This window comes from Sander lucioperca, chromosome 7, assembly GCF_008315115.2.
Source record: "Sander lucioperca isolate FBNREF2018 chromosome 7, SLUC_FBN_1.2, whole genome shotgun sequence".
Classification (NCBI taxonomy): Eukaryota; Metazoa; Chordata; class Actinopteri; order Perciformes; family Percidae; genus Sander; species Sander lucioperca.
The window spans coordinates 7,742,399-7,760,005 of record NC_050179.1 but is presented as its reverse complement, the minus strand read 5'-3'; the positions used below and the strand labels follow the sequence as shown (position 1 = coordinate 7,760,005).

Below are 17,607 nucleotides of genomic sequence, written 5' to 3'. Positions count from 1 at the left end.
ATGTAGAATAGTTCCATGTCTACATAAAAACAAAACTGTTAACACAAAACAGAAGAAATGGTGGGGCATTTTCCCCAAAAACAAAAATCTAAAGTAAGTACATTTATTGAACAATCAGCAGAAGACACATTATTTTGTCAACATCTAATAAAATAATTGACATGATAAAGGGAGCAACCACATGTTGCAGCATTGGTTTGTAATTTCTAGCTTTAATTCTAGCTTAAGTCTATATTAAGAGCAGACATTCCTCATCAAGGCTCCACATAGTGGTGATGCATAACATCTATTTATTTATTATTTCAATTACATAAGAAAAATATAATAACTACGACAAGAGTATGTGTGATGCTGATGATGAGGAGCTGATATGTACTGCCCTTCATTAAATCCAAGTTCTTTTTTTTACATTAAAACTATGTTTCGATATACACATATCCACAACAGTGCATTTTTTAAGTTGTTCGCCTCTCCGTCTGAGGAGCTGGCAGACACAGCAGGAGCTTCTGGATGGCTCATGAGGGATGAAGAGAGACCGCCCTTACCACAGGTGGGTTTCTCGGATTTCTGCAATCACCTGGCTGGCTTTCTGTAACGCCTGGAAATCAAGATGAAAAAGAAATTAAAAAAAATATATATAAGAGTGTGAATTCTAAAACTCTATTATTTCTATAGCCTCAGCGCATGCCTTCTGGGTACATATTGGAGTACACCGTTTTTACTAGTACTTATATACTGAATGCTCAATATTAAGCTCCTCTAAAGTGTTTTTAAGGCAGGTGCCTAGACTGGGTAAACCCAGCCCGATCTGCCGGCAATTTGATTTCGCCCTGCAGCTCAGGCTGGAAACCCGTACGTTTATCTATCCTGCTTCCGTTACAAATTTGCGGGAACCAATCACAAAATTGGCTTATCCACCTGGCACGCTATTGGCAGGTTTAACACAATGACGAAAGAGAAGCGACCAAGCAGCTTTTTGTTTACATTCAACATGGCGGCCACCAAAGCGCAGCAACCCGTTGATGCCGCTGTCGCTGCCACGTCACCCAGAGCGTTGGTCTGATTGGTTGAAGGACTCTCCAATTGCGTACAGAGTCATCTGAACTATGCCCGTTGATCACGCCTATTGTGCAGTAGAAAATACAGAGCAGACTCCCCAGACCAAGCTTGGTCTGGTGATAGCCAGACTAGCAGATGCCCATATGAACATTGAAATACAGTAGGTTTTGCTTGCTGTAACACATTAAACGATTCCTTCCTAATGTGCTTACAATGTAAGTGATAGGGGACAAAATCCAGGATACTCTTTCTGAGCAAAAACATAGTCAGTAAGAGTAAGAAAATATCTACTTGATTTGTCTCAACTCAAACTGCTGAAGCCTCAAATAAACTTCAGATAAACTTAAAGCGATGACTGCCGATGTTGTCCCCGATCACTTACATTGAAATCGCTTTAGGAAGGGATCTTTTATTGGCCAGTATAACCCCTTTTTGTCTCAACATCTTATAATTTTAATTGGGGAATCAATAAAAGATTTTATCTGGATTTACTTTTTTTTTTTAGGGATACTAAATAAAACTTTATTAAGTAAATGTTTGTTTAAAAACATGCCTAGGTCAATGACAGAAACTCAGTGCAGACAGTGTGCAGGAAGTCAACCCTTTTTCACGTTTATAAAATATAAAAGTGACAAGTAAATGTTTTAATGAGCGTATGACAGTCCACTGTGACACTTAATGCATCTGTTACCTTGAGCATGTCAGCAGCCTCGTTGCGTCTCTGAGCCATGTCCTCGGACTCTGTCAGCAGGTCATCCAGCAGGCCCGTCTTGTATAACTGACCCACCAGCTCACTCTGCAGGCAGTCCTTCACATGGTTCACCAGGAAGTGCATCACGGCCTTCGGTACACTGAGGCCAAACAACAACAGAGGGGGAAGAGACAGTACTGCACATAAGAAGGGACCAATCATGCCAATATTTCAAAAATGGTATCATGGTGGGTGAAAAAAAATTACACGTGTACCTGTCCTGGATGTTTTTCCGTACAATAAGGAAGTATGACTTGATGAGTCTCTCAATGACCTCGCAGTCCCTCTGCTCCCGAGAGGACAACTTCCTGGACACTGGAACAGGCTGGCAATGAAAACATTATTACATTTAAAAAAAACACATTGACATTATTTTTTTTACTACAAAAACGACTTCTAAATGTGATTTCAGTTGGACGTTTATGCATTAAGTAGGATGTGACCAAGCGCTAACCTTCAGCAGTGCTGAAAAATGAGGCCAATACAGAAGTGGCAAAAACTGCAGTTCATCAAGTGGCCAATTTGAGGCTGGCTCCAAAAGAGAGTCAATCCCCATAGACCCCCATTTTAAAATGCCCAACTTTACATCGGAAATTGGCTCTTCAGAAACCTATGGGTAACGTCACAGAGACTACGTCTATATGATATACAGTCTATGGATGTGACCAGGAAAATATAACTTTAATAATGGGGAAATGTGAAATAAATATAAATAAAATACAATAAAAATACAATTTATCCAATACAGAAAGTGCACATGCTTTAAATTGTTGAAATTATTTTGTAACATGCCATGCTTTGAAGCGGTTACGAAATCACCATACTACAATGAGACATGGATGATGTCTTGACCTTATGTGTGTCTACAAATGCAAATTTCCCACCACATCTAGCAGGTTGACAGCGTAGCCCTTATGTGGGTTTGCAGGGAGTGGGGCCTGGAGCATGGCTCTGTCAGTAGCTGGTCCGTCCTCTCCCTTCTTCAACATGCCCCTCCAGTTCCCCGTCCCGCCGTCTGTCTGCTCGCTGGCAGCGCCGCTCTGAGAGCCGCTGGCTGCTGCCTAAGGGGAGGAGAGAGACGAGGTGAGGACGTGGGCTGAATCCTGCACACGTTCAGGCCCACACACACACACACACACACACACACACACACACACACACACACACACACACACACACACACACACATAAGAGCTGGAAATGCATCATGTGCAATAAAGGTTAATACATTATACACACAGTGCACAGAGGTAAAGAAAATTAATGTTAACTTAAAACAGTTTCAAATAGTAGCATGCCCAAGCCTTCTTTGACTTTACTTTAAAGAAGTTCATCTAGAGTATTGTTCATTCTTCTAACTTAAAACTGAACAAGTAGGAGGACTGTTGGAAACCATGACAGGTAGAGTACATAAATGATTAAATGATGACTGGATGATGTGAAAATATATATCCCAAAATAAGATATTTTGCTATCTAAATATTAGAGATGTTCTGATACCAGTATTGGAAAAGCCTCCGATACCTCCTAAAATGCTGGTATCGGTATCGAGTACTGGAGTTTATGCACCGATCGATACCACGTAATTTAGCCCAGAAGAAAATCTACTTTAAAGTACTTTCTTTACGGTTGTTTTCCGTTATGACTCACTATCAAACTGGATAATAAAAGAAAGTTCTATGGTGTTTGTTAATGTTTCACAAAGAGTTTAACCTGAGCCAGGCCGAACAACAAATATAGAAATCATATCAGATCCATACAGGGATAGTAGTATACACAGCTGTTAAAACATAATCAAATATATGTATTTTTTAACACGCTGGTATCAGATTGGTACTCAGTATCTGCCGACACGTAAGTTCAGGTCTCGGAATCGGTGTCGGGAAGGAACATCTGTAAATATACAATTCCAATGTGTTTTTCTATATCGCCCACTCCTACCAAGGCTAATAAAATTTGTCTTAATTCCAAGTAAAACAGTAATACAGTCATGAGTATGACTATATTTTACAATAGAGAATATTATATTAGTTGTGTGTTGTTAGTTGTGAGCAATCAGCATGCAGCAAAAGGGAGGTTAGATAAAGGAAGGATAGTTACAAAGTGAAGGTTTAAAGGTCATTCAGATCTGGGTAAAAAGTGCCCCTCAAATCCCACTGCATTCTCAGGACACTTAAAGCCCAACCGCCTGCTGCAACAGGGGTTTGGGTGAAGTACAACACTGATGATGTGTCCAGGCGCATCGTAAGATGTATACATAAAGTCAAATGGGATCCGAGTACGGTGTAAACTTGGGAAATAAAGACGACAGTAAGGGCTTGGTGGTGGGCAGAGGTAAAATGTGGGCAGGCAGTGAGTGAACGGGACACACCTTGGTGGCCTCGCCCTCGAGGGCATGAGGCTCAGTGGGAGAGAGAGAGTGCCCACCTGGGCCTTTAAGGGACTAGAAAAAGACAACACCAAGAAGAAAAGAGTGGATTGAAAACTGTCAGGAGCTACGGACAGAGGTGTGCAGGTCAGTTAATGTGAAGGGAATAATTGTGTTAGATTTAAAAAGCCCCCTCCAGTGTATTTTGACATTTTTATATTACATATTTTTCTGAGTTATTTCCTGACCATGTTGACCAACCACACTGTTCACCAAATACATTTTGACCAATAACTTAATTTTAACTAAAAACCGTACTATGACGTATGACTATAGTAGAATCTGCAGGTCATACGTCATCCTCCCGTGACACGGAGAACATCTCCATGCAGCGACAAGACAAAGTCCCATTAGAGAATAAAACGAATCACAGTACAGCCCGGTGCAGCGTTGGTGCTGGGGCCTCAGACGAGAGCGGACAATGCTGGTGCACGGTGCACCTCCAAATGTCGACAACATGTCTATCTATCCTGTGGTGTTCTATTGCCAGCGTGCAGCGGTGCGGCAGCTGTGTTGTGCCAATTCTTGTCTCATTCGCGGTTTGATAAACAGTGAATTCATCACATTAAGTGCCATATCAGGGTTTTCCAAGATGCTGTAGCTGCAATATGGTTGCCATGGTTATGTCCAACTATTATCCACACCCCCATTCTCTGTTTGAGAGAGAACCTTAAGTGTTGGACAGGAAGTAATACTGGCTGGAAGGGGCCTTTAATACGGAAGAATTTTGAAGTTGGTTCATTCTTTAGTGAAAGTGGACTGAATCTTTATCTGCACGAGTGGTAGAAGATCTGTTATTAAAGTCTGTTACAAACAACTGAAAAACCATGGAGACTGACTGTACCTTGTCTCTGGGGACAGCAGAGGGCAGGTCTCTCATTCTGTTGCGTCTCTGCTCCTATGAAAAAAAAGAAATGCAACTCAACAGTTTTCCATGTCTCAAAAACATAGCTACATAGATTCATATCTTTTTGATTAACAAGCTTTTTGCTCTCTTTGGGAAAAGTTTTAATTTAACACTGCCCTTCTTTGTTTTCACACTTTTACATGCATTCACACCTGCTAGCTGTACAGAGAAATATTGAGATTTTCATTATTGGCTGCTGGGCATCTTACATACATTAGAAGACTGTAGTTGTGCTGTTCTCCACGATGAGATTTGTAATGTTAAATGATTAAAGCTGAGAAATGAGTTAGCATGATCAGGCTGAGATCCTGGTTAACCCTGCAATTTCCCTGGCCACTTAAGGGGGCAGCAGAAAGAAATGTGAATCTAAGTCCAATATGTACTCTCTTTTAACTCTGTTTTTAGTTTCCACCAAAACACAGCATTTATTAGATGCATTATTAGAAGTTAGCTTCCATTCAAAGGAGTGTAACGCTGTCTTACCTCTATGTTATTGTTCATGAGGCCACAGGCATCGGCAAAGTCAGGGTGCTTTGTGTTGATATAGGCCAACTCAATGGCAACCAGGTTGTGAACCTGAAAACATATATTGATGAATTACTACTAGGAGGTCCATATACATCCCTTAAAAATGCTCAGAGATATTTACTTTGAGTAGGTCCTGACCATTTCATTGGTGACTGGGAGCCTCTTTCTGAGTAAAGAGGTGACCACTTCTACTATGGCATCGTGGAGCTTTGGAAACCTCAGCAACTCCTGCAGAGATAAACCATTGTCACCATTGTCACAATTAGTGTTTGTTTGTACTGAATACTCCAGTAGAATGGCGTGGTTAGTCCAGAGCAGGAAAAGAGGTGACACCGGTTTTGTGGATTTGCAGCATGCCTCTGTGCTTTTGTTGTTAACGTGTATCTGTGTATGTGTGACCGTGTTTCTCACCTGCGTGCTGTAGTTGCTGCAGTGCTGGATAATCCTCTGCATCTCCTCGTGAACCAGCTCCACGCAGCGCAGACTGGGATCCTCCAGACGCTTGACCTGTCGCTTCACCAGCAACTCAAACGAAACTTCGGGCACGAATAAAGCAGGCCTCGGGCCCTGTCAAACCCAATGACACTATAAGTCTTCAAAAAGGTGCCATTTACAACACAGATTACAAGTTAAAGAGGAAGCAGAGACCTACCGTTGCATTTCTGATTGCTGTCAGCACATCGATGGTTGTCAGACCACCCAGAGGATCTACTGACTCCAATGTGCGACCAAATGTTTCATGAAATATGTAACAGATTCTTGCTCCACCACATCTGAGAGAAAAGAGAGGAAACTACATTAACATACAGGCAGAATTAACTTGAGCATTTAGGATAGTATTGATGCTAGCACCCCTTAGTGGTGTATGAAGGTATTATGAGAATTGTGTAACTCACAGTTCAGTTGTCTCAATGTATTTGGCCGTGCCCTCTATGGTGTGGCAGTACTCTGCAGCAAACTTGGTGATGAGCTGCAGCAACGTGGAACTCTTGTCCTCCACAGGTTCACCATAACTGTTGAGTAACGACTGGTACTGCGATGCCAGCACATTGATCCTCGTCTTCAGATCAGGAAGACAGTCTCTGATGTGGTGCATGAGTAACCTATGATACGATCAAGAAATCAGTTTACACATTGATTGGGAAACAAAGAGGTTGCTGCCCAAAGAGCACAGATCTACTAATACTAGGATGAGGCGGATGTCATGTTATTTCATTGTGTGTGGCCTCTGAGATCAGCACTTTTACGTACACATGCCTAGTCAGAAATACAGCCTCCGATTCGTTGACAGACTTGACACTATGCATTATGGGATACATCTTGCCCTCCGTAGACTTCAGCTCACGGCAACAACAACAATTCCTTTTAATACGGATGAATGAATAGTTACAGAAGACATTCATTTTTGGATTCATGGAAGGCTTGTATCATGTGGACGCGCCGACAGTTTTGTTGTCATTACTTAGAATTCCTTTAGGTAAAATTAAATTAGGTATCACAGTTATTGTCAATAAAGTTTTAACCTCAAATGTACAAGGTCAATAGGCGACTCAAACATATTGTTTATTAAATTAAAAAACAGTCACTAAATAAATATTTAAAAATCAAAGTAAAACTGAAATTCCAACTCCATACCTGTTCAATGTTCTGGCCAGATATTTGGTTCCATTTCTGTTTGCAAGGGAGGGGTATCTCTTTTGTAGGAAGGCGTATTCATCACGGATGGCATCTGCCACCAACTTCTTCTGATTGATATCCAACTGACTCCTAAGAAAATGCACACACAAAAAAGAAATAGTCATGGAGGTGAGTTGTTCTTAGACATGGCTTGTTGTGTATGACCACCACCACCACCACCAACCACTGACACAACAACTCTCAGATCAAGGTGATATTAAAGGAAATGGTGTATAAGAATCTGGTGGAAAGTATTTAATTTTTCTACATGGTCATAAAAATCTGAATGTTAGGAATACATTTAAATGGCAGAGATAGCAAATATAGCTTGTTAAAAAGCGGGGAGGCTCCAGATGCAACCAAGTGAGAAATGTAAATTAAACACAAAGAGTGAAGCTTTCCAGATTATAAGCAATCCTTCCCACCTTCTTTTACCTTCAGGGAGGCTTGTACTTATTCGTTTTAAATCATGTTTGTTGGTAATGTGTCCCTGCCATTTGTTCTCTCTCTTGTTCTCTTCTTTGTATTGTTTTTCTTTTATAATTTTGTGGTGAAGCCAACAATAAAGTTTGTCCCTTCTTACCTTCCTTCCTTCCATTCTAACTAACTACCTACAGTAAAATGGCAGAGAAGTGCAGTGTTACCTATTAACGACTCCAATTATGCCCAGTTTGACAGGAATGACCCTGCCCATCAATACATCCATGGCATCTGTGCCAGCATCCATCAGATCCAGCTTGGTCACCACTGCTAGCGTCCTCCTGCCTGAAGACAAAGAAATCATACATACCTGTCTACAAAAAAACAACACTGAGGCAGGAAATGCATAGAGTACATAACAATAAAAATAAGGGCATATGCTGATATAAAGTCAATTTTTTTTTTATAGCCCAATATCACAAAATGGCTTCAAGGGGCTTTAAAATCTGTACAGCATACAACACCCTCTGTCTTTGATTCAGATAAGGAAAATCTCCCCCCAAAAAGCCTTTAACAAGGAAAAAAAAAATCTAAAAACCTCATAACCTCAAAAGAATAAAAAAAAAAGAAGGCCATTTACCATCAGGGTCAACCTCGCGAGCTACTTTGAGGGCCTCTGAGGTTGCCATGTCTGTATTGGCAGCAGTCACAGCCAGGATGATGGAGTTGGGGTTGAAGATGTACTTGAAGATCAATTCTCTGATCTGGAGCTCTATGTCTTTGGGCTGGTCTCCCACCGGTACCTGTTTTAACAAATACACACAAGTTGACTTCAAACCATGAAATTCGTCAGCAGGATCATTTAGAGTTCATAGAGCGCTGGACACAGGGAAGCAAAGGGGAAACCTATCTCACCTTTGTAATGCCAGGAAGGTCCACCAATGTGAGGTTCACAACGTGTGGTGAGAAGATTCTCAGGTGAATGGGCTCATTACTAATACCCTGAAGAAAAAAAAACACTGGTTACTCTTAAAGGCTGATTTTGCCTCAGAGGTTGACTGAAATCTCAGTTTGATGCTGATATTTAGAGACCACCCAGTTTCTCCATGGATATCATTTCTCGTCTGGCAACTTTTGATTTCCTCTTAATGGCCATAATAAGCATACCTTGTTATTGCCAGAAATTCTTTGTGTTTCTGCTTCAATTTCTTGCCTGATCTCCTCGAAATCTGTGTAGATCTGGAAGAGCAATTTAACCATGAAAGACCCCAATATGTTAGCAACAACAACGCAAGCAGTAGTTTTGGATATTCAAACAATAATAACAACATAGAGTGACAAAAAAATAGGACATGACAAGGTTAGTTTTCAAAAACACTTCCTGTTTAGTGTCATGAGGCTATCAGCACATAGAAAGGGATTCTTTGTTAAAATATAATGAATGTGGACCTCAAGAGACACAATTCAATCTTGGAGGACATTTGCCCAACAGCTAAACACATACGTGTGTCTGATCTCATTACAGATTAGGCACAATACACTAAACATGCCACAGAATGTCTTCAAGTAGCTAATCCATGAATGTCAGTGAAACAAGATCCAGAACAAGGGTACTCCATGAGATGCAGTAGATCAAATATTCAGATGTTTCTATATACAGTACAGCAGTGGTGGGAGACTCTATTGATAGTATTGTTATCTGGCAAACAAGACTGTGAGGACATGAGGGTGACAACTCTACCTTGTTTTTGGTGTGTAGAAATTTGCCCCATTCCTCTCCGTCGATTCCTGCAGAAATAAAATGTTGAGGACAGATGTTTCAGTTACTAATATAACAGCTGTGGCCTTGAGATCAGTGTCATCATGTATTACCAGTGATATGTTTCATAGGAGGATATCTCGGTTAGCAAAAATGGGATGGAAAAACTCCTCAGAGCAAAACTCCATAGCTGAAGAGTCAAAAAAAGAACACAGTGGAACAACTGTTGTTTTCACACAACAGTCATGGAAGCAAATAAAAGCCTAAAGCAAAAAAAAACATGTGCATTTGGGGAAGCAGGGACCTGGAGAGTCTTCTAAAAAATAATCAGCATTGCAACAAAAACAAGGAATCAACATTACATGGGTGGAGTCTGTCATCTTAGAGGAACCTGGTTTCTGAGGACATCGAAGGGGGATTTTGAAAATGTAAAACTAAGCCCAAAATAATTATTTTCGACAGGAATCTGCAAATTTCACTTTGTCTAACTGTTCAACTGACAGAGACCAGCCTACATTGAGGGGAGAGCTTGAACTGAATAACGTGAAGCCACATGGTTTGGCAGCTTTGGAACAGCTACACAAATACAAGCAGGATGGGGTAGAATGGGCAAAAAAGACTGGGAGGTTATGTAATATATAACACAGTAAGGCAAAGAACAAGCAAAAGGAGACCTCTGTAAAGGCGTCCATTTTTCTTGGATTCTGTGGCTAAAGAGAAATGACAGGAGACAAAATGGTTAGCCTGGCTATCTGCAGCTCCTGCGTGACACTGCAGCAATGCAGAGTGACCCTGAAGCCTTTAGCAGAGGACTGCATTGAATAGATGCAGAATCTTGGCACAAGACAAGTCTCACTGTAACACCATCAGACGCATGCCCAGAGGTCGGAGACAGCCACATCCTATTAGCTGACCAGTAAAATAAATGTGTTAGACAAAAACCTGCCAGGATCTTGGCAAATTTTCCCGCTGTTCTTTTCAATGAGAGGTGGATGGTATTAGTGCTAAGTTAAACTTATTTCACAATATAAAAACATTCCATAGTTGAATAAATACTTATTCTCCACTGTAGCAGAGATGTCTCATGACAACAGAAAGTAAAAATCTCCATTAAATTTAAATCTTGGCCAGTGAAGCATAGTACAGAAGTCAGATGGCTGAATTTAAGTAACTCGTAACAGCTTCCTGTCTGAATCATGCCCTCACTGAGACATCCCCATACATCGACGTGAGAAAGTGGATTGTAGTGGTACACCACCTAGTCTGCTACATTTCCTTATATGGTTTTACCATTTTTGGCAAGGGCAATATATCGGCAGATAGCTTATTGATGATATATCATATCAGTGTAAATGTGGCTGATAAGTAACATGAAATTGCAGTACAGAAATGTCAAACTAGGTTTGAGGTCATTTAGAAACAGAGTCATCTTTATGTAATTTGTCTGTTTTTTTTAAACACCCAAATAAAAAAATCAGTATCTACCTCAAGAATCTGGCCATAATGCATGTACAGTATAGATATTCATATGCAACAGCTCCACAGGTATAGAAATAACAGAAGTTACAGTGATGTTACCATTCTCTTCACTGGTTTTTCGGCGGTCCTCTGGTTCGATGTGCACTAGCTGTAGGATAAGGGGCCGGCGTGTGACGATGCCAGTGCCACGTGGCAGGACGTCCCTGCCAACCAGGCTCTCTAAAACCGAACTCTTCCCGCTGCTCTGAAAACAATAACAACAACAACAACAACAACGTCATCATCATAAACAACTCCATTAGTGGGGAGACTAAAGTATTAATGACGAGTTTATCAGTCTTCTTATCGTGCAGATACAGACAAAACACACTGTGCTGAGGTTGACTGTATTTGACAGTACTTCTTTTGCGTTACTTCAACGCTTTTAGCCAGTTATCACTACAATAACTTTTTCCAGAGGCACAGGAACCATTTCAGGAACCGTAACTACATTTTGTCTAGAAGACCTCATTTAGTTCCGGGCCCCAAACATGTTCCTGCTAAGGGGGTAGTACTTTCAGCTGGCCCAGGGTATTGTGGTGAAGTTGGCAGTGCTGAATGTCACTCACTGATCGAGAACAAACTTTGTAGCATCTTCAACTGTACAGTTTTCATTCACACAAGCACCAGGTGCAACTAAGAAGATATTTCTGGTTTATTGGCATGTGTGGTCGAGTAACTCCTAATGAAATCTGAAATACCTCACTTAGCTAGCAGATTCATCTTAATTGAACTGGTGCCGATTTCCCCAGTAGGAGATGAGGACTAAAATGTCAGTTACTTCCTCTGTAACAGTAAACCTAATGTTGTTTTGACTGATAAAAGGCAGGCCTATTAATAGACCTGACAGAGATAACCAGTTACTTGGCATCAGGTCTCAGTTATAGCTGTCCTTAACTGAAGGTATTTGCAGATCTGGGCCTTTGTGAAGCCTTTGCAAGGACAAACATAACAAATCAGGCATTTAAAATACCCCCTGGCTTTCCATCTCACTGTAACACCATCAGACACTTGCCAAAAGGTCTGAGACAGCCACATCCTATTAGCGGACCAATTAGGCTTGAATGTGTACCGAACGTAGTTAGGGGGACAGGGTGTATAAGTGTATAAGAGAAGAAGAAAGGTGTTGATTCAACTTAATGGTCATTAGTAGTTTGTGTTGCTGTTGAATTGTACTGTGTAATACCGAGGTGTTTGTAATATGTATTTCACCCCATTTATATTAATGATGGTAGACTAACAAACCTGTAGTTTAAAAAGTTAGGACTTATTGCAAGGCTTTAGTTTTAGCTAGGTGTATTTAATAAACATTATATTCTATCTCAGTATATTCTATTGACTCTGTGTGTGTGGGTGTGTGTGTGTGTGTGTGTGTGTGTGTGTGTGATAATGTAACATATTTTCTAATATATCCAACATAGCAAATCATGTTTTCACAGAGACAGAAGCCTGATAGTGTGAATATGAGGAGAGGAATGTGTGTATGTTTAGATTATTTATTATGGATTATTAAATAGGAATGAAATCTTTTAGGATAGTGATCTGAAGGGAATGTGGTCGGATAAATGCTCGTTCCCTAACTGTTAACTGTCAGCCAAAAACATTGCTAGCGAATGTACGTTAAGTTTATACTGCAAGTAAAATAACATGTAGCTAATGCTATTTTTGCTGCTAATAAGTTAGCTTAGATTTAAAAAGGTTACGCTTATGTCAGGCAAATCTACACAGTTATGTATACTACACCTGCATGAAACTGAAAGAAAAACTGAGGTTTACATACCTGAGGTAGCCAAAACAATAAGTTGGCGCAGGCTAACTAACCTGCTAGCCATAAAGCAAAGTGACGTTTCTCACCTGAGTTCCCACAACAACTATCTGCGGCAGTTGAATTATGTCTGTGCCGACCGTGTTAAATACATCCTGCAGTTTGTTTACGACAGGTATGAGGGCCTCCATGAGCTCCGATACTAATCCCGACCTGTCAAATAGGCAACTTTATTTACTCTGCCGCACAGGGGTACAACAAAGTCATTCAATGTCTCACGGCTAAAGCTACTGGCGTCTCTTTGGAGGATCTGCCAACAACTGCGCACACAGTTGCTCAGAGTTGAATCATGGGAGTTGTAGTTTTCTAGAGTCCCACTCAATATGCCTGTGATCGGGGTTTGACTTTAGCTGAACTACATTATCTACGGGTGACATCATACTCGTGTTCTACCAATGAAAAGAAAGAAAATTATTTTTCCTCTCCGCAACCGTAACTATGTTGAGTACCAAAATATTTATGTGAAAGTCGTCATGAAAAGACATACGTATGTTGAAACCATATGTTAAAAACCATAGTTAATAACGGAATGCTTGATTTACTTAATAGTCAGGGGCTTAGTTTAGCTAACTGGCGAATTTCTGGTAGACAAAAGATTGGACATTTTTTGGAACTTTACAGTATGTAACGTTAACACTGAATTAGTCATCCGTTTATCTTTGGCAAGCTGTGGTCTGTCTATGATTCTGACTCACAAGTAAACATCACCAAAGTTGTGTTCAAAGCAAAACAATTTACTACAATGCTCCAAAATGTTTATTGATGTAATATGCCAGATTTGGGTTCTCTTATTTAGAATATGAATAAACAACATTCTCACTCTCCTCTCGCTCAAAAATAAGTAAAGAGAAGGACGCTCAGTTTGGTCTCTACTTTTTATTTCTTAAAACACATTTTATACACAATTGAAAGTGCCATTCAGTACAAACAACACTATCATTATAGAAAACAAATATTGCACACTACAATGTAAAAGAAGCATGTAACTGTACAGTTTTAAAGTATGAGGTAACAGATGATATGTTAGGAAAACAATATATTGGGGGTTGAATCATCTAGCTAGTTAACACTGGTGAGTAGCCATCACCAGATTCAGAGAATGGGCTGAACATTGATGCTTATATGTACTTATACAGTATTTCTTCAGCATTGTAGCACTGCAGTATTCTTACACTTACATTTACACTGTTGATAAAAAAAGCAATATTTTACACTGTTATATAAAATAAATAAAAAAATAAACCATGTACTAGTACAATAAGAAGTCATGAAACAGTACGTACTGTAGTCAGCTTACAGTTAAATTGGTCCTCTGCAAGTTAGTTTACAAATAAAACATTCTTTGAAGTTTGTCTGCCATGCCAGTCAAAAGTTTTTATTCATATTTTAGGATTTTTGGTTACATTTCAAGTATTGTAACTGGAAATTTAAATGCAATACTCTTCATCTAGAAAATATTGAGTGTGATTCAGAATTCAGAAATGGTTGTGACATTTTTTGTATTAAAGATAGCCTCAATACAGATATTTAAAATGACCTTACAACTGCATCGATGCAGATTTAACTACAAAAGCTCAAATATATGGTGTTCAAAACATGTGACTGGCAGTGTAGGGTACATGAATATTTCGCCAGGATGTAGTACAAACAGCAGTTAAACAAGCAAACGTGGAGGGTCACAGATTTTTGCTGACATAAGCAAAACTCCACGGGCTGCTATTGTTTTTACCTTTTGTTGTTTTTCTGAGACACATAATGGCAAAAACTATTAAAAAAGAAACTAAAAACTGTACAAAATAACAGGGTGGAAGTAGTGAACTAGTGGTGAACTGACACGAGTATTCCGATGCCAAATTCCGTATGATTGTTTTATTTTTCCAAACAGTAACATTATACTATCAAAGAAGGTGCTTAAAAAAGAGTGACAAAATACTCCCTGTCAGCTCATTTCAACAATAAGTGAAAAGCTACTACAATCATTTACAAGTCAATGAGCACACACACAGGTAATAGCTTGAACAAAACATTATTAGCTTATTTGAATTTAGACCTAAGAACACGGAGTGTTCACTGTTTGCCATCCTGTGCTTGAATGTCAGATATCAACGTCAGTGCTCAAATTTCACAGCATTTGAACCATGTGGCTTTCCATTACCTTATCGATACAACAGTATTGTATACTGTTAAGGCAATTTTGAGTCAGACGTAATTTTACATTGCATCTTAAGATGCAGTACAGTCTGTGTATGTGGTTACCATATTTCCTCTGCGCTGTGTCACTGTTCTACAGTGTTGTTTTGATGTACCACGAAACCTGTTGTCAGCCTGTTTGGTGTGTCTGTCAAAGGTAAACATTCGCTCTATGTCGTCATACATGTCATCAAAGATACCTGCTCCAAAACCTCCTTGAAAGTGTCTCTTATGTCTGCTGTGGGACTCCTTGTGGTACCTTGAGTGTTCATCAAAGTGTCTTCGGTGGCGAGCATGCCTGTTCTGGCTGTAAATGTCAAAGTCCTTGAAAATGTCATCAAAGTTGAAGCTGAAAGGTTGGTGGGCACCCTGTCTATGTCTGCCTTGCGTCTCCCCACTAAAGTATGAAGAGGTGTAACCAAACTGGTCATATTCTCTTCTTCTGGTTTCATCTGATAAAGTTTCATAAGCTGCACAAAGAAAGAAAAGATTCAGTCAGGGCTGGAGTAGTTTAGTACTGCATCGTATTAACATTTTAAAAAGGCATGGCTATAGTGACAAATGCCTAACTAAGGTCATGGCAAGTGTAATATATGGTAATTTGCAAGCGCAGACATATTTATCCTCCAGAGTTCTTGAATTGAAATTCAGAAAAACAATACTTTCATCTCCACGCTGGACAAAATGTTACATTTAGAAATAAGAATATTATTCAGTATGTGCGACAACAAATTATTTTTCGCACACAAATGAGAAAGAAAGAATCAACTGTACCTTCAGCAATTTCTCTGAATTTCACTTCAGAGTCAGGGCTCTTGTTCTTATCTGGGTGATGTTTCATTGCAAGCTTGTGGAAAGCTTTTTTTATCTGACGCTCAGTAGCATCTTTAGGCACTCCCAGTATATCATAATAGTCCTTCTTGGCAAGTATTAGCTCTGTTATCATGAGGATGCACACTGCAAACGTTACAGCAGACTGTGCAGTTGCCATGGTTGTGATGCCCCCTGCATTGGAGAGAGAGAAAATGATCAGTTGGTAAAGAGTAAAATGTGTTACATGCAGTAAAGCAAAGGAAGGTTAATTAGTGCCAATTAGTTAGTTAATGTTAACATCTGGAGAACAAGGAACATTAGTTAATAGCTCGCTTGTAGATACAATATTATAGTATTTTTTTTTAGATAGAAACACTGCCATATTAACTACTTTCAACTGACTAATATGTTAGTTAAGAGATTGAGGCCGAGTACGCTGTTCTTCCTTTGCGTTAGCTTGGACTGATGAATCAACACTGCTCACCACAATAACAATTGCCCTATATTTAAATAATTTCGACAATAGACATTCTGCTCTCCAGACAGATAGATTAACTCTAGAGTAGATGTCATGTGCATTTGTTAAACGTTATATTTGACTAACGTCATTTCAATGAAACGTCACTCCTAACGTTAGCTAACGTCGCTAACACAAGGTACTGGCCATGTATTTTTCTTTCTTTTAGACCCACACTTACCTTTTTGGGGGACACGAGTGCTGTATAGCTGGTGTATTGCAGTTCTGCCTATTAAACTATTTATCCGCTCTTAACATGACAGTGCTCAGTTGTTAAAAGTGGGTGATATCAAGCGGTCAAAAGCAGCAGCATCACTTTACACATGTATTCTTCGACCCCTTCACTCAGGAGTTGCTTCTGTTCTGGTTCTGCCCTCCTTTTTCTTCTTCTTCTTCTTCGAGGTTTATTGGCGGTTGGCAAACAACGATTTGGTGCATTACCGCTGTCACTGCCCGATGTGAGTCGAGTGCAGATGTGAGTCGCGCATGCGTCACTTTGCGACAAGTAGCCTACAAGATGCTAACGGCTTTTTGAGCTAACGCACAGTCTATGAGCAATCAAACAATCATAGATAGCTAAAACGTTTTTGAAATGACTGCTGCTGCTGGCCACCAACCGCCACCAACTGGTATGGAGTGTGGCATAGACACGTACTGTATGTCTATGGCGTGTGGTGTAGCTACGTACAATATAAAAAATAATAATAGTGATGAGAAATAAAAAATAAATAAATAACTAAACTCATGTCAGTGTACTGTTTAGTCCAATGTGTCCACATTTGAGTCTTGATATTATTCTCTTCTGTTCCTGTCTGCACACCTCATTTTTCACACGTTCCTTTGAACCTGTAAAACCATCGTCCTTTCCTCGCTCTCTCCCATTGCTTTTACCACCTTACTTTCAATCTATGTTTAATAATGATCTAAACTTCTATTTCGCTGAAACTAACTATTATTTTGTAGCCTCCTTTGCAACCTTATCTGCACTTTCATTTCCTTTGATAGCAATACGCGCCGGTATCCATACAATTACTGTAAGACATATCATTTAAATTGTATATAATGTATAAATATTCAATATGTTTGTTGCATTTTTATCGAAATGTATGGTCTGCTGTCTGAATGACCGTGCTGTAAACTAGCTACTGATGAGCTTGAGACTTCTGCCCTCTGTCAGTCAACAATTATGTGATTATAAATAACGTTTGGGGAAAG

At 39.8% G+C, this 17,607-nt stretch overlaps 2 protein-coding genes across 6 annotated transcripts; both read right to left on the bottom strand.

The window, feature by feature from the left end:
• Positions 1-87: 87 nt before the first annotated feature.
• Positions 88-13,150, bottom strand: dnm1l (dynamin 1-like). 4 transcript variants are annotated; one of them, XM_031282647.2, is made up of 20 exons: positions 12,902-13,150; positions 11,108-11,252; positions 10,204-10,239; positions 9,512-9,558; positions 8,938-9,009; positions 8,686-8,772; positions 8,411-8,573; positions 7,995-8,115; positions 7,309-7,440; positions 6,570-6,776; positions 6,326-6,446; positions 6,085-6,240; positions 5,812-5,901; positions 5,629-5,721; positions 5,083-5,136; positions 4,182-4,253; positions 2,695-2,871; positions 2,026-2,135; positions 1,751-1,910; positions 88-598 (listed from the first exon to the last, which is right to left on the bottom strand). In XM_031282647.2, the coding sequence occupies exons 1-20, from the start codon at positions 13,001-13,003 to the stop codon at positions 542-544; spliced, it is 2,202 nt and encodes a 733-aa protein (XP_031138507.1). In that variant the 5' UTR covers positions 13,004-13,150; the 3' UTR covers positions 88-541. The 4 variants fall into 4 exon arrangements, with proteins under 4 accessions (XP_031138507.1, XP_031138509.1, XP_031138508.1 ...); XM_031282649.2 differs by lacking the exon at positions 4,182-4,253; XM_031282648.2 differs by lacking the exon at positions 10,204-10,239.
• Positions 13,151-13,733: 583 nt separating this feature from the next.
• On the bottom strand, positions 13,734-16,772 carry dnajb9a (DnaJ heat shock protein family (Hsp40) member B9a). 2 transcript variants are annotated; one of them, XR_004897919.1, is made up of 4 exons: positions 16,574-16,772; positions 15,837-16,067; positions 14,875-15,532; positions 13,734-14,839 (listed from the first exon to the last, which is right to left on the bottom strand). XR_004897919.1 is itself a non-coding variant. In XM_031283302.2 (3 exons), exons 2-3 carry the CDS (start codon positions 16,051-16,053, stop codon positions 15,096-15,098), a joined length of 654 nt encoding a protein of 217 aa, XP_031139162.1. In that variant the 5' UTR covers positions 16,054-16,067; positions 16,574-16,772; the 3' UTR covers positions 13,734-15,095. The 2 variants fall into 2 exon arrangements, 1 of the variants encoding a protein (XP_031139162.1); XM_031283302.2 differs by having other exon boundaries at positions 13,734-15,532.
• Positions 16,773-17,607: the final 835 nt, after the last annotated feature.